Source organism: Zea mays, unplaced genomic scaffold (genome assembly GCF_902167145.1).
Source record: "Zea mays cultivar B73 unplaced genomic scaffold, Zm-B73-REFERENCE-NAM-5.0 scaffold_621, whole genome shotgun sequence".
Taxonomy (NCBI): Eukaryota; Viridiplantae; Streptophyta; class Magnoliopsida; order Poales; family Poaceae; genus Zea; species Zea mays.
This window is the reverse complement of record NW_023367280.1, coordinates 1-22,477: the sequence shown is the minus strand read 5'-3', so window position 1 is coordinate 22,477 and position 22,477 is coordinate 1. Positions and strand designations below refer to the sequence as shown.

General features: G+C 36.5%; 2 protein-coding genes and 7 non-coding genes across 9 annotated transcripts; 4 read left to right on the top strand and 5 right to left on the bottom strand.

Annotated features, from left to right (window-relative positions):
* Nucleotides 1–931: 931 nt before the first annotated feature.
* On the bottom strand, nt 932–1,005 carry TRNAD-GUC (transfer RNA aspartic acid (anticodon GUC)). The gene has a single exon. It is a non-coding gene; the product is annotated as a tRNA-Asp (tRNA).
* A 348-nt stretch (nt 1,006–1,353) lies between these two features.
* TRNAY-GUA (transfer RNA tyrosine (anticodon GUA)) lies at nt 1,354–1,437 on the bottom strand. Its single transcript has one exon. It is a non-coding gene; the product is annotated as a tRNA-Tyr (tRNA).
* A 663-nt stretch (nt 1,438–2,100) lies between these two features.
* Nucleotides 2,101–2,172, bottom strand: TRNAT-GGU (transfer RNA threonine (anticodon GGU)). The gene has a single exon. It is a non-coding gene; the product is annotated as a tRNA-Thr (tRNA).
* Nucleotides 2,173–4,909: 2,737 nt separating this feature from the next.
* Nucleotides 4,910–4,983, top strand: TRNAM-CAU (transfer RNA methionine (anticodon CAU)). The gene has a single exon. It is a non-coding gene; the product is annotated as a tRNA-Met (tRNA).
* Nucleotides 4,984–5,476: 493 nt separating this feature from the next.
* TRNAG-GCC (transfer RNA glycine (anticodon GCC)) lies at nt 5,477–5,547 on the bottom strand. The gene has a single exon. It is a non-coding gene; the product is annotated as a tRNA-Gly (tRNA).
* Nucleotides 5,548–6,299: 752 nt separating this feature from the next.
* TRNAS-UGA (transfer RNA serine (anticodon UGA)) lies at nt 6,300–6,387 on the top strand. The gene has a single exon. It is a non-coding gene; the product is annotated as a tRNA-Ser (tRNA).
* A 3,568-nt stretch (nt 6,388–9,955) lies between these two features.
* On the top strand, nt 9,956–10,043 carry TRNAS-GCU (transfer RNA serine (anticodon GCU)). Its single transcript has one exon. It is a non-coding gene; the product is annotated as a tRNA-Ser (tRNA).
* A 571-nt stretch (nt 10,044–10,614) lies between these two features.
* LOC118475751 (50S ribosomal protein L2, chloroplastic-like) lies at nt 10,615–20,644 on the bottom strand. The gene is made up of 3 exons (XM_035963958.1): nt 20,610–20,644; nt 19,720–20,126; nt 10,615–19,068 (listed from the first exon to the last, which is right to left on the bottom strand). Exons 1-3 carry the CDS (start codon nt 20,642–20,644, stop codon nt 18,626–18,628), a joined length of 885 nt encoding a protein of 294 aa, XP_035819851.1. The 3' UTR covers nt 10,615–18,625.
* LOC118475749 (photosystem II protein D1) lies at nt 12,223–22,453 on the top strand. Its single transcript, XM_035963956.1, has one exon. It carries the CDS (start codon nt 16,899–16,901, stop codon nt 17,958–17,960), a length of 1,062 nt encoding a protein of 353 aa, XP_035819849.1. The 5' UTR covers nt 12,223–16,898; the 3' UTR covers nt 17,961–22,453.
* Nucleotides 22,454–22,477: the final 24 nt, after the last annotated feature.

The following is a 22,477-nucleotide window of genomic DNA, read 5'->3' as shown; positions in this document are numbered from 1 at the left end:
AATATTATGAATATTGCATCTATCAAATCAATTCATGGTGGATAGTGGAATAATATAACATAGGAAGATCTCTTATCCATACTAAGACCAAAATAGGTTTTTTGATTGGATTCGAAACCCCCTCTATTCTTTTTTCATTCTTTTCTACTTTTGCTTTTCTATATGTATAACCCAAAATCTTTCTTATCTTATCCAATTTCACTTCCTTTTTCTTATAGTTATACATACAATTATGTATGTATTATATGACCAACTTTCTATGGGTCACATAGACATCCCAATAAGCAGTAGAAGTAGAAATGAGATGGAGAAAAGAGGATCTTAAATAAAAAGGATCCCATATTTAAATTTAGGAAAAAGAGCGTTTGCTTGGTTTTTATTTTATTAGGTTACTATCCATATACGCTTTTTGGGGTCTAAAGATGAGAGCAAATCCATAAAAAAAGGAGTCGGCAAATGGAGTGAGAATGAGGTGGATTCTTTCCAATTATATACACAAACAAAGTTGGAACTAGAAAATGGAAGGGGTGCGGTTTAACCCCCAAAAAGTAACTAATTAGATGAAATTCATTCTCTAACAATAAACGAATACGGTTTATGTATGGATTCCGGTAAAATACCGGTACTCGATTTCATAAGAGTCGAATAGGAAGTTAAGATGAGGGTGGTATCATCATAAAAATGGAGTAGTATCCTAAATTATACTAATCCACGTATGATATGTATGCCTTTCCTTATCAACCGGAAGTAGTGCAAAAAAAATTCTATACTGCACTGCTCTCTTTTTACTGAGAAATGCAAAAAAATAAAAGTGAAGTAAGGGTGCCCCATAGATATTTGATCTTGCCTCCTGTCCCCCCCCCCCCTTTTTTCATCAAAAATTTCCATGAAAAAAGAAAAGATGAATTTGTCCATTCATTGAACCCTAGTTCGGGACTGACGGGGCTCGAACCCGCAGCTTCCGCCTTGACAGGGCGGTGCTCTGACCAATTGAACTACAATCCCTGCGGGGTGTATGGCATGCCTATTCTTAAATAGAAGATTCGATCCGTCTGTCGTGCTCTAAGAAATAGACGAATCATATACTACATACCCGCATATCCTATGCGGGTATAGTGAGAGTGGCATAACTAGTATGTTGCGATTTTTTATCCCTAAAAATAAACGATAATCCGCTTTTCCATAAGAAAAGCTCTTTTCTTTGTCTTTTCTTTGTAAGACAAAGAATCAGAGAGATACGGATTAGAAATCAATTTCCCCGTTTCTCTTTATCCTTTATTTCTATAGATAATACATCTTTTTTCTTCCATAAAAAAAATAGATTTAGTTCATATTCACGAAGCCCTAAATTTTTGGGCCGAGCTGGATTTGAACCAGCGTAGACATATCGTCAACGAATTTACAGTCCGTCCCCATTAACCGCTCGGGCATCGACCCAGGAAGAATTTTTTCTAGGCTTTTTGATAATCTATGATTAACCTCTTTTTATAATACTCCCTACCCCCAGGGGAAGTCGAATCCCCGCTGCCTCCTTGAAAGAGAGATGTCCTGAACCACTAGACGATGGGGGCATCACTAGACGATAGCACCATATACAACCACTCGTCATTATACTATAATGATAGTATGAGCAGTTTTTTGGAATTGTCAATATACTCTTCGAACTAGATCAAAGAAAAGAGTCTTTACTACTTTTCTGTTATGCTTTCATAGGATTTTTTTTAGTTGATGGTTAGGTTAATTCACGGATCATCCCCTACTTTTTAAGCTTTTTAAGGTTAAGGAAATTCGTTTAAAGGGTATAGAATACGAATAGACTAATAAAAAGGAATCTAAATTAGTTCAGTACAGGTATTGATTGCTATAACAGGAAAAAGAGTCCAATTTCATTTTTTTTTGTAATTTTAACTCTGTGCTTCGTTTAGTGTTCAGACCAAAAATGTGGGCATCTCGCACTAAACTAAGTCATAAAATTGCAAAAAAAAAAAAAATGGGGACATTTTCAAAAAAGAAATGAATGAATTTAGTAGAAAAGTACTTTATCGGATTCGAACCGATGACTTCTGTCTTACCAAGGCATTATTCTACCACTAAGCGAAAAGCCCTTTATCGGATTTGAACCGATGACTTATGCCTTACCATGGCATTACTCTACCACTGAGTTAAAAGGGCTTTTTATTCAATAATTAGCCACTTTCATTTACCATTATGGGTCTACTGCATAATGTACATATTACATGTATATATTAATGTACATAATATATGTATATATAGAGATATGTAGAGATTTTCTTTTCTATATATCGAGATCGAGATATCGAAGTTTATTTATGGCGAGGTTTAAAATCTTGAGAAAATTAAGAAAAATAAGAAAATCTTTCATATTATCTCTTATCACTTGCACAAAGTATAGGTATTTATTATTATATAAATAAATACATATACATATCATGTATAATAAAATACATGAACAGAGAATTGACACACCCAAAAATTATTATATATATCGGATACACTTGAAGAGGCTAAGTTCATAGGTATGTAAACACGATCTCGTACGACTCACCAAACCAAAGTCCGGAAGTTCCATTTTTTTTGTTAAGAAGAGAACAAATATGTATCAATTGTTGAATCGGATACAACAATGGGCCAAAAAGGCCAAAGGGGCAATAAGAACTGCTGTTAAAAAAATGATAAACTTTTTTTTTATCTTTAGGCTATTCACTTTTCACGTGCTCAGAATGTTCTGCAGAATTAGGGACTTTTTTCTTCTATTGGCTGATCTTATGATGAGAACTTTCTCCATTTATGTTTTATTTCCCCTAATTCTAATTGGGTGGGGTATAAAGGAATTTGCGCTCTTCATATACCCCTATGGCTGGATAGTAATTTTCAGTGATATACTTCTTATCTGTTTTGGTGAGAGATTGAAACAATTTTTAGCAGGCATCTTTTGGAAAAACTTTCGAGTTCAAAACTTTTTCATTTTTCTTAAAAAGTTTTGGACGGATTTGTTGAAACGATTTTCAACAGGTACCCCTTGGAAATGGGGTACTTGACTATTCTACAAGGATTATAGTGGATTTGGAACAAACTATGTTGGAGTTTTATCAACAATTTTATTCTAAAAAAAAGGGTTGGGAGTCGAATTTATACTGCAGAGTATCAAAATTATACTACTGCCTGTCCAACAAAAAATAAAAAGCATATCCTACATACCTAACTCCTCCAGGTTCAGGGTTTTCCGTTTCCGAACACTAGGAAAAGGGAGGATTCTAGATTTTCGATCCTAGGGTTAAAAGGAAGGGGATAGATACCCAATATGATTCTTAGGAGGAACGTTTGGTAATGGTTCTCTATGCTCTTTTTTATGTGTTCTTAGTTCTATTCATCTTCTTTGATTCTTTTAAACAAGAATCTAATAAACTAGAATTGAGCGGAAAAGAAGAGAGGAAATTAGGAAATGGAGAGGATCGACTAACCAGCGATTCGTATCTGCTTTTCTTTTTAAGTTATTACTCTTTGTTGCTTCTCTCAAGCGATAGACGAAGTCTATGAAAAATTTTGGAAAGTCATCTCACTCCTTCCCTATGGCTCGCACTTCATGATACGTGGAGGAAGAAAACATCTTTCGCAATTTCTTTGTTCAATTCTGAACAAAAAAGAAAAGGAAGAAAGGGATTTATGGGGACTGTACTGCCTTTATATCTCTTAGTATATATTGTAGGAATAATTAAACGATTCCTTACAACAGTCTGGCACATTTACGTCCTCACAAATAATGATCCTTGTAGTCATAACCGTAGAATAGATCCTAATCGAAATGCATACATTTGGTTCATACGCTATTGGTATGGTAAGAAGAGATGTATTTTACAGACTAGAGAGGGGCTATCTAAATCCTAAAGTAAAGGTCCGCGATTGAAGTACCAACCGCCCACCGCCATGAACTTTCTCCTTTGATTCGATAAGGTGGAATTAGCCTCCTTCTCGAATGGCTACCCTTGACAAAGGGTAGCATTGGTATCATAATCTACATGTAGCGGGTATAGTTTAGTGGTAAAAGTGTGATTCGTTCTATTAATAACTGAATTTGAAATGATATACTTAAGGCATCCTTAAGTTTTTTTATATTCATATTCCGATGAAAACTTTAGTTCTTATAAAGGATTTAATCCTTTTCCTCTCAATAGCATATTGAGGAAGAATATACATTCTCCCGATTAGTATCCAAAGACTAATTGAATTTGCATCTAAAATACAAATTCGATTATGAGTACGTAGTCGCGAAGCATAATTTTGCATTGGATTAAGTATTCCGATAAGTATTCCGATTGAATAAATATGAGTAAAGGATCTATGGATGAAGATACAAAAAAGGTTATTTCCAATCGTAACTAAATCTTCTTTTGTTTTGTAGGAAATGGAAGCCCAATAGCTAAAAAACGATGGTTTTGGTTTACTAGAACCATCAGTATATTATATTGTTTCAGCTCGGTGGAAACCCAACTCTTTTCCTCAGGATCTCTTGAATGAAATTAGGGAACGAAGTAAGTAGATTAGATAGATATTTAGGAGAATTTCTATCTCCTATTCTATAGGGATCATCTAGAAAGCGGAGAGCTTTGGTTCCATTCAGACAGAAAAGCTGACATAGATGTTAAGTGGTGAGAATATCCATAAAGGAGCCGAATGAAATCAAAATTTCATGTTCGGTTTTGAATTAGAGACGTCAAAAATAATCAACCAACGTCGACTATAACCCCTAGCCTTCCAAGCTAACGATGCGGGTTCGATTCCCGCTACCCGCTCCATTCTGTATAAAAAGACTATTCCATTTGTTTGTCTAGACATGGTAGAGACTTGTATTCCACCTTTTTCTTTCGTCCACCAGTTTTCGGCCCTACAGAGCGGAGTAGAGCAGTTTGGTAGCTCACGAGGCTCATAACCTTGAGGTCACGGGTTCGATTCCCGTCTCCGCACTTAGCAGTCCGTATAAATGGACTATTCTATTTGTATATATATGATAGAGGGCTATATCCAACCCTTTTTTTTTATTTAGCAGGCAGAAAAAAAAAAAAAAAAAATGAAAGAAAAGCATAGCCTATCCCCCTTTCAAAACCGTTTGTCTCTTGTTTGTCTCGGCGAATCCCCGGTTTAGGGAACTTTCTTAGAAAGTTGGATTTGCACCCTCGAAGCACTCTTTTTTTTTGAGTCGGGTGCAAAGGAAGGATAAGATAGGAAGGGGTACAGTACTAGACTAACAACTACTTAATTTAATATTCATTTAATATTAAATAGTAATTTAATAGAAGTAGTTAAGTAGTCATTTACTATAATAATTTACTATATTAAAAATAAATATATATAATTTACTATAATATAAACTATAATATTAAATATAAACTATAATATTAAGTAGTTAAGTAGTCAACTAGACTGAATTTTTTATCATAGCACCTTACTAAATTAAGCTGGCGAGCGACGGGAATCGAACCCGTATCTTCTCCTTGGCAAGGAGATGTTTTACCACTGAACTACGCTCGCTACATTGAACTACGCTTGCTACGTCCTATATTTTATAGGGTATATCCACCTGGGTCGACCGTCTATGTCTGGGTCGACCGTCTATGTCTGGGTCGACCGTTTCATTTTCTATTAGAGTTTTCTTTTTATTAACTGTCTATCAATCAATATTCTAATGGCAATAGAATTTCATAATAATGAAAGAGAAGAGGTAATAATTCGGAACGAAAATAGCATTTTAATGTGTATAAAAATCCTAATTTTTTCGAAAAAGGGCCTTTCTTTTTATTTATTTTGTATCGGGTTACTAAATACTAAACAAATTCAAGAAATAAGAGAATTCAGAATAGCTACCAGAAAGACTAATCCAATCCATAATGATGTACCGGAAAATACAACGTTTTTATTATTTGACCAACCATCAGGAGAAGCAAATACAAGGGGTACACTAATTACTAAAACTGAGGAAGTCGCAATTAATGCAAAAACAGCTAATTGGAAAGCAATATTCATATTTATAATCCTCCAAACTACCTTCAAATAAAGTTGACTACATATTTCTATTTGATCCCTCACTTAATCAAAATTGTATGAAAATACAAGAAGTAGGAGGGGTTTAATCATGAATCCATTGATTCTTCTTTTTATTAAAACTTTTTCCTTACCGCTTTATACAGAGATATATTGAAAGTGGACTTGCATCTGAGATGAGTTAGTAGATCATTTCATATAGCTATGTTCTATTTGTAGGAATAAAATAGGGATTGGGCTGTGGAGAGATGGCTGAGTGGTTGATAGCTCCGGTCTTGAAAACCGGTATAGTTCTAGGAACTATCGAGGGTTCGAATCCCTCTCTCTCCTTTTGTATATTGAATACATTTGCTTCTTTCTATCTATGTTTTTCTTTGTGCAGCCCCCCTTATATCATTCTTTCATAAAAAAGCATGAATGGCTCGGCTAGATGGAATAACCGAGCCAGAACAGAAAAAAACTAGAACAGGTATAAATAAAAAATCTTAGTTAAGAGGGGTCATGTAAAGAACAGGTTCCAAATCGCGATCAATTCCCTTTTCAAAGCCTGCTGCAGCAGCTCGGGCTCTTCCTGCATGCCACAAATGGCCCACAAAAAAGAAGAATCCTAGAACAAAATGGGAGGTCGCTAACCAACTTCTAGGGGAGACATAATTAACAGCATTGATCTCGGTAGCTACGCCACCCACGGAATTTAAAGAGCCTAAAGGAGCATGGGTCATATATTCTGCTGAACGTCGTTCTTGCCAAGGTTGGATGTCTTTTTTCAACCTACTCAAGTCCAAACCGTTGGGGCCCCTTAGAGGTTCTAACCACGGAGCACGAAGGTCCCAAAAACGCATAGTTTCCCCTCCAAAAATAACCTCTCCCGTTGGGGAACGCATTAGATATTTACCTAAACCCGTCGGTCCTTGGGCAGACCCTACATTAGCTCCAAGACGCTGGTCTCTAACTAGAAAAGTAAATGCTTGAGCTTGAGAAGCTTCTGGTCCAGTGGGCCCGTAAAACTCACTTGGATAAGCCGTATTATTGAACCAGACAAAACAACAAGCGATAAAACCAAAAACAGATAAAGCACCTAAACTATAAGACAAGTAAGCTTCGCCAGACCATACAAATGCACGGCGAGCCCATGCAAAGGGTTTGGTTAAGATATGCCAAATTCCGCCAAGTACACAAATGGAACCCAACCATACATGTCCCCCAATTATATCTTCTAAATCATCCACACTAACAATCCATCCTTCTCCCCCAAAAGGGGATTTTAGTAAATAACCAAATATAACACCGGGGCTAAGGGTCAAATTGGTAATTTTTCTTACATCCCCCCCCCCGGGGGCCCAGGTATCATATACGCCGCCAAAATAAAGAGCCTTGAGTACTAGAAGAAAAGCACCTAGACCTAACAAAATTAAGTGAATACCCAAAATTGTAGTCATTTTATTTCTATCTTTCCATACATAACCAAAGAATGGAAAAGATTCTTCAAGAGTCTCGGGTCCCAGAAGCGCGTGATAAATGCCACCGAAGCCTAAGACTGCGGAGGAAATTAAGTGAAGTACTCCGGATACAAAGTAAGGAAAAGTATCTAGAACTTCTCCCCCCGGCCCTACTCCCCAACCTAGAGTAGCTAAGTGCGGAAGTAAAATCAACCCTTGTTCATACATGGGCTTTTCTGGTACGAAATGGGCCACTTCAAATAGGTTCATTGCTCCGGCCCAGAATACGATTAATCCGGCATGGGCTACATGAGCTCCAAGTAGTTTACCGGACAAATTGATAAGTCTGGCATTCCCAGCCCACCAAGCAAAGCCGGTGGTTTCTTGGTCACGACCAGCTAAAACGAAAGTTCCATTAAAGAGCGTTTCCACGTGGTAGAACCTCCTCAGGGAATATAAGATTTTCATGAGGCTGATCCTGAGCTGCCATCCACGCACGAATACCCTCGTTTAAAAGAATATTTTTGGTGTAGAAAGTCTCAAATTCAGGATCTTCCGCTGCACGGATTTCCTGGGAAACGAAGTCATAGGCACGTAGGTTCAGAGCCAGACCAACTACGCCAATAGCACTCATCCATAAACCGGTGACGGGTACAAATAGCATAAAGAAATGTAACCAACGTTTATTGGAAAAAGCAACACCAAAGATTTGGGACCAAAAGCGGTTAGCAGTGACCATTGAATAAGTTTCTTCAGCTTGAGTTGGGTTAAAAGCACGGAAGGTATTTGCACCATCGCCATCTTCGAATAGAGTGTTTTCTACGGTAGCCCCGTGGATAGCGCATAGCAGAGCTGCGCCTAATACTCCGGCAACTCCCATCATATGAAATGGGTTCAACGTCCAATTATGAAATCCTTGGAAGAAAAGGATGAACCGAAATATAGCTGCTACGCCAAAACTCGGCGCAAAGAACCAACCAGATTGTCCCAGTGGATAAATAAGGAATACGGAAACAAAAACAGCGATTGGACCAGAGAATGAAATTGCATTATAAGGCCGCAATTGAACAGACCGAGCAAGTTCAAATTGACGTAGCATGAAACCTATTAGTGCAAAAGCTCCATGGAGAGCGACAAAAGTCCAAAGACCACCTAATTGACACCAACGAGTAAAATCTCCCTGTGCTTCCGGTCCCCATAGTAGCAACAAAGAGTGTGCTAAACTATTGGCAGGTGTGGAAACCGCCGCGGTTAAGAAATTGCAACCTTCCAAATAGGAACTAGCCAATCCATGGGTATACCAAGAAGTTACAAAAGTAGTCCCTGTAAACCAACCCCCTAAAGCGAAATAAGCACAAGGAAAGAGCAATAAGCCGGACCATCCTACAAAAACGAAACGGTCCCTTCGTAACCAGTCGTCCATAATATCAAATAGATCGTTTTCTTCTTTAGTAACTCTACCAACGGCTATAGTCATAGTGATCCTCCTATTCAATTACTTCAACCATTTTCGAGCACCTCATATTACTTCCAGGGCATACGATAGTTTGATTATCTGTGGACGATTTCTTTCTCGTTCAATGCCCTTTTTCAGTCGTCTCGAAGATAGAAATTTTGCATTTTTATCTATGGGGTCACAACCCAGGTCGTGCTAAATCCACAAATTTCATTTAATTCATTTTTCTTATACTATAGAAAAGAAATAAAGAAATAAACATTTGAATTCAGCATTATTCCATGATTTCTATTTCAAAGCCCATTTTTTAAGGGAAAACCCCTCTTTTCTCATTCGCTCTCTATTGCATGGGTGGAAGAACAAAAATGGAATTCTGAAAAAAAAAAGAAAGATATTGAAAAGAAAAATTGACTTTTGAAACCCTTTATTTATTATGTGTAACGGAAAAGAGTTGCGATTTCTTCTTATTCCTATAGAACGTCTAGTAACAAGAATATGAAATCGTAAATAGCGAAAAATTCTTGCCTTGCGCGATCTAAGTCTAAGGAAATACAAAAATGCGCTTATACACCAATTTCATCCACATCGAATTTATATATCAGAATAGCAGATAGAGGCATTATTCAAGGGGTCAGGTCTACTTACTTTATCTTTCTTTCCCATTTTATTGTGGGTTTGATAAGAACCTTTTTTGCTTTGTGGATAAATAAAAAAAAAGAGTTTTTTTTTTTAACCCGCTTGTTTTATTCTAACAAATTCTATATGGAACTGCCCGCTGAAGAGAAAAAAGATCTGATTGTCTTTCAGCCTATATCGAATTTTGGAAAGAAAAAACCAGAATTTTCTTCTTTTTTTTATTAACATTAAGAAAAAAGAATATAATTAAAATGGAATTGGCAATATAATTTTTATGCACTTTTGAAATGAAAGAAAAAGGAAGGATTTTTGACAATCGTTATTTCTTGCCTCTGCCATATCATGAAAACCTTTCGATTTGGAACGGGGAGAGATGGCTGAGTGGACTAAAGCGGCGGATTGCTAATCCGTTGTACAATTTTTTTGTACCGAGGGTTCGAATCCCTCTCTTTCCGCCCCCTCGGATCATTTGGGACTTTCGAATTGTAAGGAATTCTGACCCCCGGATTTTCTCATAAATAAATGTACGAAATAAATCCAATTTAAATTTATAAGAAAAAATTCCAAAAAATTTTTGATTTTTACTCCTCACGCCCAGGATTACGTCCTGGGTCATTAGATAAGAATCCAAAGATAAAGAGGGAAACAAAGAATATCACTACTGTATAAACAAAAAGTTTGAGAGTAAGCATTACATAATCTCCAAAATTTTTTTTGTTAAGGAATAGATTACCCATTTTTCCTTACCACACGGATCCACTAGGATGGGTTTTCTTTATTTTGACACCTAAAAATGCAAAAATCAATTCTTAAAAAAATTGCAAGAATTGCTTTATAATAAGCACTCTTATCAATATCAAAAATTAGTTTAGGTATTGTGTGGGTACCTAAAGGTACCTGTTCAACGTAGGCGCAGGGGGTAGAAAGGCTGATCAAAATTTATTGCTGCAGCTATACATTCAATGTAGAAGAATTTTCATTTTAGAATCGAAGGTTCATAATATAAGACTTCTCGGCTCTTATCCATTTTTTTTTTTGGAATGAATACATCATTCAATTTGGCAGGCAGAATAGTAAAGATTTCATCGAAAACTTACAGCAGCTTGCCAAACAAACGCTAATAGAAAAAAGAGTACAGGTATGACAGGCATAACATCCACGATTGGGTTGAAAATGGCATAAGCTTCGGGTAATTTGGCGAAGAAAAAGCTAGTCGGACAAAGAACAGAATTAAAACAGATACAGGTTAAACTAAGTATATTAGGCATAACAAGCATTTCATTCTTGTAGAGTAGATAATTGGATTTTGATTGAGTTATTTTTATAAGGGAAAAAGCAAAAGAAAAGGTAGATTCCAAATCCTTTTTTCTTCGGACTTTCCCAAACACAAAATACCTCCTTGTATTCGCATTCTCAAATGAGAATGGAAGAAATTCGACTTTCATATAATATCTTAATAGAATTCCATGTAATGATCAATGCATTTTTTGGATTCTATATTATCTGCATGTCTAGAATCCTAGCAAGAAAATATCCCTCATTTTTTAGGTAATTGAAGTGGGATTGACGAATAATATATAAAAATAATAGTGTTTATTAGTGTTTCATAAAACGAAATGACATGGGGCGTGGCCAAGTGGTAAGGCAGCGGGTTTTGGTCCCGTTACTCGGAGGTTCGAATCCTTTCGTCCCAGATTTTTTCTGATGAAGCGAAAGATAGAATCGTATTGTGCCCTGCACGACACAAAAGTTTATTAAAGAGAATAATTATCTCTTATGAACTCGTAGATTAGATGCATTTCTAAGCATTTTTTTCTTTCTCAGAAAACAAAAAATAAAGTGTCAAGTCCAGTCAAATTTAATATCTTTATTTTCATGAAAAATTTTTGTCTATCAGGCACATTCAGGATATGCCCCTACTACTCATTACTCATATGTGTTTTGAATATGTGTTTTGAAATTGGAACTTTTTGGATAAACTTTATACCCCGTATCTATGAAGTGGGAATTCTTACAGGATCCATTTGACACCCAATATGAAAGAAAAGAAGTACCCCCTATTTATTTTCCCAAAACTAAAGAACTAAAGTAAGTAAAAAAAAAAAAAATTAATGAGGTAAAACACTGTATAGAAAATGAGACCTATCCCTTTATGATAGAGATAGATTTTTGTTGTATTATTTGTTTTCTTGTATTATTAGTAAAAAAGAAGCGTCCTTCTTTTCTTTGGTTAAGCGAAAACGATCTCGATCTGTGATTCTTTAAATATCCAGAATGATCCATTTCGGTAAGGTTAAGGTAAGAACTGTTCGTTGGATAGAATGGATTCGAAAAAATCGTACTTTTCTTATTTTTTATTTTGAGTTCTTTCTTTTGTTATTCGAGTCGAAGAAGTATGAGAATTTTAGAACTACTCAAAAACGACCAATCTTTTCATTGGCATAGCTTATTTGTTTATATAGTTAATTGTTTTTGTTACAGAAAAATAGATTAATTCATTAAATTAATTCCACTTTTTTTGAGGTTGATAGTTTATTTGTTGGGAAAGAGTGGATCCTTCTCATTTCAGGATTAATCATCTTGAGTTCTCTGTTGAAAATGGAAATTCAATAATAATAATAAATAAGTCTTAAGTAAACTATTTTATTCCTCTTTTTCGAACTATGTTTCATTCATATGATAGAATATGGGTTTAAATAAATTGTATCTTTGCAGAGTGTTCCCCGATAAATACTTATTTCTTTTATCCAATTTTCTCCATAGATAGCAGGTTTGAATTAGTATACAAAAGCAATGACTATTCATGATTCCATCCATATTGGATCAATTCTCGATACCATTTTGCAATGAAATTAGAGGAATGTTATGGTAAAACTTCGTTTAAAACGATGTGGTAGAAAGCAACGTGCGACTTGAAGGACATGATCGATTGTGGATTTGCCTATCCATCATTTTCCATAGTAATGAAAATGCTCTTGGCTCGACATAGTCTGTTCTATTCGTCCCGAACCGAATTTTCGCTGGGTTGTTTGTAAGTAAAGTAAATAGTACACGATGGAGCTCGAGAGGACAGAATTTCTTTTTGATCAAGGGAAAGAATCTAGGGTTAGTGAAAACTAATAAATTAGGCCAACTTTGTCAGTCTATCCTTAATATAGAAATCAAAAGGTTAAAATAAGAAAAAGTCTAATTTTGGAAGATTGGAAAAACTTTTTTGATGAAAAGTCTATCTGAATCAATTGTTCATATTTGATTTCTATAGAAGAGTGAAATGCTTTATCGAAGGAAATAAGAAAAAAGAAAGGGTATGTTGCTACTCTTTTGAAAGAAAAAAGAATAGGAGTTCCCGAAGTAATGTCTAAACCCAAGGATTTCACAAATCAAAGATAAAGGATTCCGGAACAAGTAAACACGATTTTCAACCGTCTCAACAATAGAATTAGATCTGAATAAGGAATAAAAGTCAATTTGTTCGAGATGAGATAAAGAAAAGAGTTTAGAGACGACTCAAAAAATTTCGAAGGGTTTTTCTTTTGAAGTTTGTCAGTAAAAATTAGCCAACTTGAGTCATGAGTATAAATGAAATTTGTTTTTTCTTTTCTTTAAGGAAATTAATGCAAGTCATAATCGAATTTCTATCTATTTGCATTATAGACAGATTGCATTATAGACAGAAATTCGAATCATTTTCTCGAGCCGTATGAGGAGAAAACCTCCTATACGTTTCTAGGGGGGGGTTGTTTATCTACATCTATCCCAATAAGCTATCTATCGAATCGTTGCAATTGATGTTCGATCTCGAAGAGAAGGAAGAGATCTTCGAAAAGTAGGTTTTTATGATCCGATAAAGAATCAAACTTGTTTAAATGTTCCAGCTATTCTCTATTTCCTTGAAAAGGGTGCTCAACCTACAAGAACAGTTTATGATATTTTAAGGAAGGCAGAATTCTTTAAAGATAAAGAAAGAACTTTGAGTTAATTGAAGAACTAAATGAATAAAAAAGTAGGAGAGGGTCCTTAGTACCCCTTAATTATTTAGACACAATTTGCCTCTTTCTTAGTCCTATTTTTTTTTTGCTGCATTTATGTCGTGCCAATCCAACAAAAGTCCCTATTTTATTTCCTTTTTATATCTAATTACATTGTATTTGCATTGACAAAGGTCTATTGAACAAATAGAATTTGTAGATAGATGGGTCTCTTTATTGTCACTCCATATTAGGTATTTCTGTCTACACTTCATTCAAATGATAGGGTTGCCCCTCTTGCATGTACTCTCATACACATACAAGATTATTTTACTTCTTTAAATTGCCAAAAAAATCACAATTTTGCCATTGTGATTGGGGCTGCTTTTTTTTTTTACCCTTAGCCTTAGTGAAATTTAACCGGATCTGTTCATTTTTGTATTTGAGTGTTTTTAATGGATTAGAAAATCTTTCTTTTGATGTCTTGCTAATTCAATGTGGTATAATTTCATCGATTTTTAGATTTTGATCGTATCTAAGAGATCCTATTTTATCCGGGTTGCTAACTCAATGGTAGAGTACTCGGCTTTTAAGTGCGGCTATGATCTTTTACACATTTGGATGAAGCAACAAATTCGTCCAGACTCTTGGTAGAGTCTAGAAGACCACGACTGATCCTCAAAGGTAATGAATGGAAAAAATAGCATGTCGTAATAAAATCAATTTCTTTTTTTTTTTTTAATAAAAAAAATTCTGATTTTCTGGGTCTAGTGAATAAATGGATAGAGCCTGGCTCTAATTCTGGTAAAAAAAAAAAAAGCAACGAGCTTAACTTCTTAATTGGTTAATTGGAAGGATTCCCCGATCTAATTAGACGTTAAAAATAGATTAGTGCCTAATGTGGGGAAAGGTTAGGTTTTCCTATGAATGGACCCTTTACTTTTTTTTTTTAGAAATCCTAATTATTCTTGATTATGGATTGAAAAGAGATGTTATGAATTGAATGTGTAAAAGAAACAGTATATTGATAAAGAGACTGTATTCCAAAGTCAAAAGAGCGATTGGCCTGCAAAAATAAAAGATTTGTTCTTGTTTGTTTTATAATTAGAACAAACATAAACTAATTAGATAGAAAAGGAGTGGAAAAAGTTCTATGGATTAGACTCCCTTTCTTTCCTGGGTTTGTATTATGCAACACCTTGTTCTGACCATATTGCACTATGTATCATCATTTGATAAACCGAGAAATGCTTTTTTTCTCTATTTCAAGTAGAAATACAAATGGAAAAATTCGAAGGGTATTCAGAAAAACAGAAATCTCGTCAACACTACTTCGTCTACCCACTTCTCTTTCAGGAATATATTTATGCATTTGCTCATGATTATGGATTAAATGGTTCCGAACCCGTGGAAATTTTTGGTTGTAATAACAAGAAATTTAGTTCACTACTTGTGAAACGTTTAATTATTCGAATGTATCAGCAGAATTTTTTAATTAATTCGGTTAATTATCCTAACCAAGATCGATTGTTGGATCACCGTAATTATTTTTATTCTGAGTTTTATTCTCAGATTCTATCTGAGGGGTTTGCGATCGTTGTAGAAATCCCACTCTCGCTAGGGCAACTATCTTGTCCGGAAGAAAAAGAAATACCAAATTTTCAAAATTTACAATCTATTCATTCAATATTTCCCTTTTTAGAAGACAAATTTTTGCATTTACATTATCTATCACATATAAAAATACCCTATCCTATCCATTTAGAAATCCTGGTTCAACTCCTTGAATACCGGATTCAAGATGTTCCCTCTTTGCATTTATTGCGATTCTTTCTCCACTATTATTCGAATTGGAATAGTTTTATTACTTCAATGAAATCCATTTTTCTTTTGAAAAAAGAAAATAAAAGACTATTTCGATTCCTATATAACTCTTATGTATCAGAATATGAATTTTTCTTGTTGTTTCTTCATAAACAATCTTCTTGCTTACGATTAACATCTTCTGGAACCTTTCTGGAACGAATCATCTTTTCTGGGAAGATGGAACATTTTGGTGTAATGTACCCGGGGTTTTTTCGGAAAACCATATGGTTCTTTATGGATCCTCTTATGCATTATGTTCGATATCAAGGAAAGGCAATTCTTGCATCAAAAGGCACTCTTCTTTTGAAGAAGAAATGGAAATCTTACCTTGTCAATTTCTCGCAATATTTTTTCTCTTTTTGGACTCAACCACAAAGGATTCGTCTAAACCAATTAACAAACTCTTGCTTCGATTTTCTGGGGTACCTTTCAAGTGTACCAATAAATACTTTGTTAGTAAGGAATCAAATGCTGGAGAATTCTTTTCTAATAGATACTCGAATGAAAAAATTCGATACCACAGTCCTTGCAACTCCCCTTGTCGGATCCTTATCAAAAGCTCAATTTTGTACTGGATCGGGGCATCCTATTAGTAAACCCGTTTGGACTGATTTATCAGATTGGGATATTCTTGATCGTTTTGGTCGGATATGTAGAAATATTTTTCATTATCATAGTGGATCTTCGAAAAAACAGACTTTGTATCGACTAAAATATATACTTCGACTTTCATGTGCTAGAACTTTAGCTCGTAAACATAAAAGTACGGTACGAACTTTTATGCAACGATTGGGTTCGGTATTTTTAGAAGAATTTTTTACGGAAGAAGAGCAAGTTTTTTCTTTGATGTTCACCAAAACAATTCACTTTTCTTTCCATGGATCACACAGTGAGCGTATTTGGTATTTGGATATTATCCGTATCAATGACCTGGTGAATCCTCTTACTCTTAATTAATCATTAGACAAAATTAATAAACTAGAAAAGATCGATATCAAGATAAAACTTGCACATTTTCCATTCTGAAATGTTCCATAGTAGGTGAATCACTTTAACTAATTAAAAATTCTCAAAATTAGTGGACTTCCTCTTCGGAATAGAAATTGGCTATTTCCACATAGGGAAAGTCGTGTGCAATGAAAAATGCAAGCACGATTTGGGGAGGGGTTTTTTCTATTGTAACAAGGAAGAATTATCTACTCCATCCGACTAGTTCCGGGTTCGAGTCCCGGGCAACCCATATGGAAAATAGAAAAGAGCAATCTGAGTTTTTCATTTTTACTAACTTAATTTCCCAAATTTTTGGATTTGGTAAATGAAGTTATACGAAAATCCAATCGTTGGGGCTGGCTTGGTTGACATTGGTATATAGACTATGTTATACTGTTAAATAACAAGCCTTCTATTATCTATTTTCTTTCTAGTTAATACGTGTGCTTGGGAGTCCTTGCAATTTGAATAAACCAAGATCTTACCATGACTGCAATTTTAGAGAGACGCGAAAGTACAAGCCTGTGGGGTCGCTTCTGCAACTGGATAACTAGCACCGAAAACCGTCTTTACATTGGATGGTTCGGTGTTTTGATGATCCCTACCTTATTGACCGCAACTTCCGTATTTATTATCGCCTTCATCGCTGCTCCTCCAGTAGATATTGATGGTATTCGTGAGCCTGTTTCTGGTTCTTTACTTTATGGAAACAATATTATCTCTGGTGCTATTATTCCTACTTCTGCGGCGATCGGATTGCATTTTTACCCAATTTGGGAAGCTGCATCTGTTGATGAATGGTTATACAATGGCGGTCCTTATGAGCTAATTGTTCTACACTTCTTACTTGGTGTAGCTTGTTATATGGGTCGTGAGTGGGAACTTAGTTTCCGTCTGGGTATGCGCCCTTGGATTGCTGTTGCATATTCAGCTCCTGTTGCAGCTGCTACTGCTGTTTTCTTGATTTACCCTATTGGTCAAGGAAGTTTCTCTGATGGTATGCCTTTAGGAATATCTGGTACTTTCAACTTTATGATTGTATTCCAGGCAGAGCACAACATCCTTATGCATCCATTTCACATGTTAGGTGTAGCTGGTGTATTCGGCGGTTCCCTATTCAGTGCTATGCATGGTTCCTTGGTAACCTCTAGTTTGATCAGGGAAACCACTGAAAATGAGTCTGCTAATGAGGGTTACAAATTTGGTCAGGAAGAAGAGACTTATAATATTGTGGCTGCTCACGGTTATTTTGGTCGATTAATCTTCCAATATGCTAGTTTCAACAATTCTCGTTCTTTACACTTCTTCTTGGCTGCTTGGCCTGTAGTAGGGATCTGGTTCACTGCTTTAGGTATTAGTACTATGGCATTCAACCTAAATGGTTTCAATTTCAACCAATCTGTAGTTGATAGCCAAGGTCGCGTTATTAATACTTGGGCTGATATCATCAACCGTGCTAATCTTGGTATGGAGGTAATGCACGAACGTAATGCTCACAACTTCCCTCTAGACCTAGCTGCTCTTGAAGTTCCTTACCTTAATGGATAAGGTTTTTCTCCTAAACATATAGGAATTTTTGAAGGAAGGAAAGCCGGAAATACCCAATATCTTGTTCCAACAGGATATTGGGTATTTCTTTGTTTATTCTGAATCTTTCTATTCTGAATTCAATTAACGACGAGATTTAGTATCCTTTCTTGTACTTTCATAACTCGTGAAATGCCGAGTAGGCACGAATTCCCCCAATTTGCGACCTACCATAGGATTTGTTATGTAAATAGGTATATGTTCTTTTCCATTATGAATCGCGATTGTATGGCCAACCATTGCGGGTAGAATGCTAGATGCCCGGGACCACGTTACTATTATTTCTTTCTCCTCCTTCATATTGACCTTTTCGATTTTTGCCAATAAATGACGAGCTACAAAAGGATTCGTTTTTTTTCGTGTCACAGCTGATTACTCCTTTTTTTCATTTTAAAGAGTGGCATCCTATGTCCACTATCTCGATCGAGGTATGGAGGTCAGAATAAATAGAATAATAATGAATGGAAAAAAGAGAAAATCCTTTAGCTGGATAAGGGGCGGATGTAGCCAAGTGGATCAAGGCAGTGGATTGTGAATCCACCATGCGCGGGTTCAATTCCCGTCGTTCGCCCATCGCATTATTGCAAATTCCAAAAATGCAATTTTCCATATTCCTAGTTACGTATTTACTTACGGCGACGAAGAATAAAACTATCACTATATTTTTTCCTTTTCCTAGTTCTTCTTCCAAGCGCAGGATAACCCCAAGGGGTTGTGGGTTTTTTTCTACCAATGGGGGCTTTCCCTTCACCACCCCCATGGGGGTGGTCCACAGGGTTCATAACTACCCCTCTTACTACGGGGCGTTTACCTAGCCAACACTTAGATCCGGCTCTACCCAAACTTTTTTGGTTCACCCCAACATTACCCACTTGTCCGACTGTTGCTAAGCAGTTTTGGGATACCAAACGGACCTCCCCAGATGGTAATCTTAAAGTGGCCAATTTACCCTCTTTTGCAATCAGTTTCGCTACAGCACCTGCTGCTCTAGCTAATTGCCCACCCCTTCCACGTGTGATTTCTATGTTATGTATGGCCGTGCCTAAGGGCATATCGGTTGAAGTAGATTCTTCTTTTTTCTCAAAAAACCCCTTCCCAAACTGTACAAGCTTCTTCCAAAGCATACGGCTTTCTAGATGTATATGACGATCTCTAGACAGATGGATCTTATATGAATCGTATGATGAAGTACCACATGAGTGGATATATAGAAAAGGAATCCAAATCCGCCGAATCGCTCATGTTATGATCTTCTACATCCTAGGTCTCCGCGTTCCGTCATCTGGCTTATGTTCTTCATGTAGCATTCAGATCGAATGACTCTATGAAATTACGTCGATACTTCCACATATTATGGGTAACGTAGGAGACATCCCTATTTTCACCCGGGGGTCTTAATTACCACTGCTTAACTTTCAATTCGCCTCTGACCATCAAATTAAATGTGAATAACCCGTCCTCCTCTCTTTGAAACAAGGGGCGCTTCCGGTTCTGTGCGTGCTTCAAACAATTTTGTCTTCTCCATATTACCATATCTCTAGAGTCAATAATTTTCTATGAGGAACTACTGAACTCAATCACTTGCTGCCGTTACTCAACAGTTTTCTGTTGAGGTCTATCCCGTAGAGGTAGTCAAATTGGATCAGTGATCGATTTCTAGGTTTCGTCGTAAACCTAATTGGTTACTTCCAATTACGTAAATCAATAGTTCAAACCGCACTCAAAGGTAGGGCATTTCCCATTGATATAGGAACTTTTGTACCAGAAACAATAGTATCTCCAATTATAGCCCCTCTGGGATGTAAAATATATCTCTTCTCACCATCCCCATAGTGTATGAGACAAATGTATGCATTTCGATTAGGGTCGTATTCTATGGTTATGATTCTACCAGATATGTCTTTTTGATTCCGTCGAAAATCGATTTTACGGTATAGGCGCTTATGACCTCCCCCTCTATGCCTTGCGGTAATGATTCCTCTGGCATTACGACCTTTACCACAACGGTGCCGTCCATGGATCAATTTATTTCGTGGATTGGATTTCACTTGCCTGTCTACGGTTCCCTTGCGTGTGCTCGGGATAGGTGTTTTGTATAAATGTTTCGCCGTATTATTAAGTATTCTCCTTTAGTTCGTTTCTCTATCTAGAAGTGGAATAGAATAACCCGGTTGAAGGGTAATGATCATACGTCTGTAATGCATTGTATGTCCCAGAATAGGTCCCATTCTTCTACCCTTTCCGGGTAGTCGATGGCTATTCACAGCTACTACCTTAACACCAAAGAAGAGTTCGACCCAATGCTTTATTTCTGTCTTAGTGAATCCCGATTCGACATTAAAAGTATATTGATTCTTTCCCAATAAACGAAGACTCTTTTCTGTAAATACTGCGTATTTGATTCCATCCATAAATCGACTTTCCCCCCTATGCTCTGAGTTCCAGTATCGATAAGAATTCGAGTTCTTATTGTTCTTATGTTATGGTATGAATATACCATACCAATTCGTTATGTATGGATGATGGATGAGATTCCATGGATAGAGAGCCAATTCCAATAGACCGTTCCCGTTCGCGTGCATCCAGCAGGAATTGAACCCGCAAATTTACCAATTATGAGTTGGGCGCTTTAACCATTCAGCCATGGATGCTTAACAGGGATCATCGTACATCGTAAATAACCAATTTTCATATAGAAAGACATATCATAGAAAAATGAAATCGAAAATATTCGGAGATGGCAAATATTCGGAGATGACTATGAAAACACCTCTCCGGATCCTCGAATTGAAAGAGAGACTGAGAGGGATCAAGAATCCTAATTCTCGCTATTTGGAATGGATCCAATTCTATTGAGTCTGACCCATAGTGATCATTTCTCTTTAGCAAAGAATGACCTTGGTTATCAAAGGATTGAACAACCGAGATCCATTTACTTATGATACCTAGTTGACATTGCTAACAAGGATCTAATGAATTATGAGTTTAATAGATTCTCTTTAGCAGAAAGACGTATATTCCTTGCTCATTATCAGACAATCACTTATTCCCAAACCTCGTGTGGGGCTAATCGTTTTCATTTACCATCTCATGGAAAACCCTTTTCGTTCCGCTTAGCCCTATCGGGTATTTTAGTGATAGGTTCTATAGGAACTGGACAATCCTATTTGGTCAAATACCTAACGAAAAATTCCTATTTTCCTTTCATTAAGGTACGAGGGCTTCTTATTCCACAAGAACGAAAGCACCTTTTCATTCTTTCATATACTAGGGGTTTTTACTTGGAAAAGACAATGTTCCATACTAAAGGATTCGGGTCCATAACCACGAGTTCCAGTGCACTAGATCTTGTAGCACTTAGCAACGAGGCCCTATCCATTAGTATTCCACATAAGAAATCCATTATAGAAACTAATACAATTAGATTAGCTCTTCATAGACAAACTTGGGGTTTGCGAGCCAAGATAAGACCGGCTCGGGATCATGGGACCCTTTTCTATCAGATAGGAGGGGATCTTGTACAAAATAGACTTCTAAGTAATAACCCCATAGATCCTATATCTATCTATATAAAGAGGCAATCGTGTCAGGAAGCGGCTTTTTCTTTGGCCAAACGGTACTTCGAACTTGGAACGAGCATGAAGAGATTAACGAGACTTCTTTCTCTTTTGAGTTTTTCTGGCGGACCGGTCGCGCAAGATCTTTGGTCTTCCCCCGGAACCGATGAAAAAGTGGGTCGCTTCTTATGGACTCGCTCAGAATGATTCTTCTCTATCTATAGTTCATGGCCTATTAGAAGTAGAAGGTGCTCTGGTGCAATCCTTACCGACAGAAAAAGATTGCAGTCGGGTTGATAATAATCGAGTGCCATTACTTCGTCGGTCCGAACCAAGGAATCCGTTAGAAATGTTTTGAAATGGATATTGTTCTCTCTTTGATTAGGGATGCTATATGAAAAGAAGTGGAGTTTGAAAAAGGGAACGGAATGGTCAAACCGGAACTGCTAGAGGAACGAATTTTCAATAGCATAACTTGGGCTCCTAGAATATGGGGCCCTTGGGACAATCTATTTGATTGCAGGGACAGGTACGCTGAATATGACTGGGGATTTTCCTATGGGTATTGGAGCGGGTCCAAGCAGATTAAAGAGGATGAGTTGTCAGAGACTGCTATTTATTCGAATTATTTCTGGTATATTTATCATAAAAAGGGGGAGGTGCAAGAGACTGATTCGGACTTCTTGCAGAGTGGAACAATGCAGTACCAGACACGAGATATATCTTTCAAAGAAGAAGGCTTTTTTCGAATAAGCCAATTGATTTGGGACCTTCGGATCCATTCTTTTTCCTATTCAAAGATCAGGCCTTTGTCTCTGTGTTTTCACGTCGAGAATTCTTTGCAGATGAAGATGAAGAGATGGCAAAGCGGCTTAGTACCAGTACCTGGAGAAAAAAGCCTCCTAAACATATGGCTAGCAA

Bases quoted from the DNA above. Each gene is read 5' to 3' on its own strand.
- LOC118475751 (XM_035963958.1), bottom strand. From the start codon at position 20,644: ATGGCTGAATGGTTAAAGCGCCCAACTCATAATTG. The intron at 20,127-20,609 runs GTAAATTTGCGG...AACGAACTAAAG, and splicing joins AAGCGCCCAACTCATAATTG to GAGAATACTTAATAATACGG. The intron at 19,069-19,719 runs GTGCGGTTTGAA...AGAAAAAAGAAG, and splicing joins GGGAAATGCCCTACCTTTGA to AATCTACTTCAACCGATATG.
- LOC118475749 (XM_035963956.1), top strand. From the start codon at position 16,899: ATGACTGCAATTTTAGAGAGACGCGAAAGTACAAGCCTGTGGGGTCGC.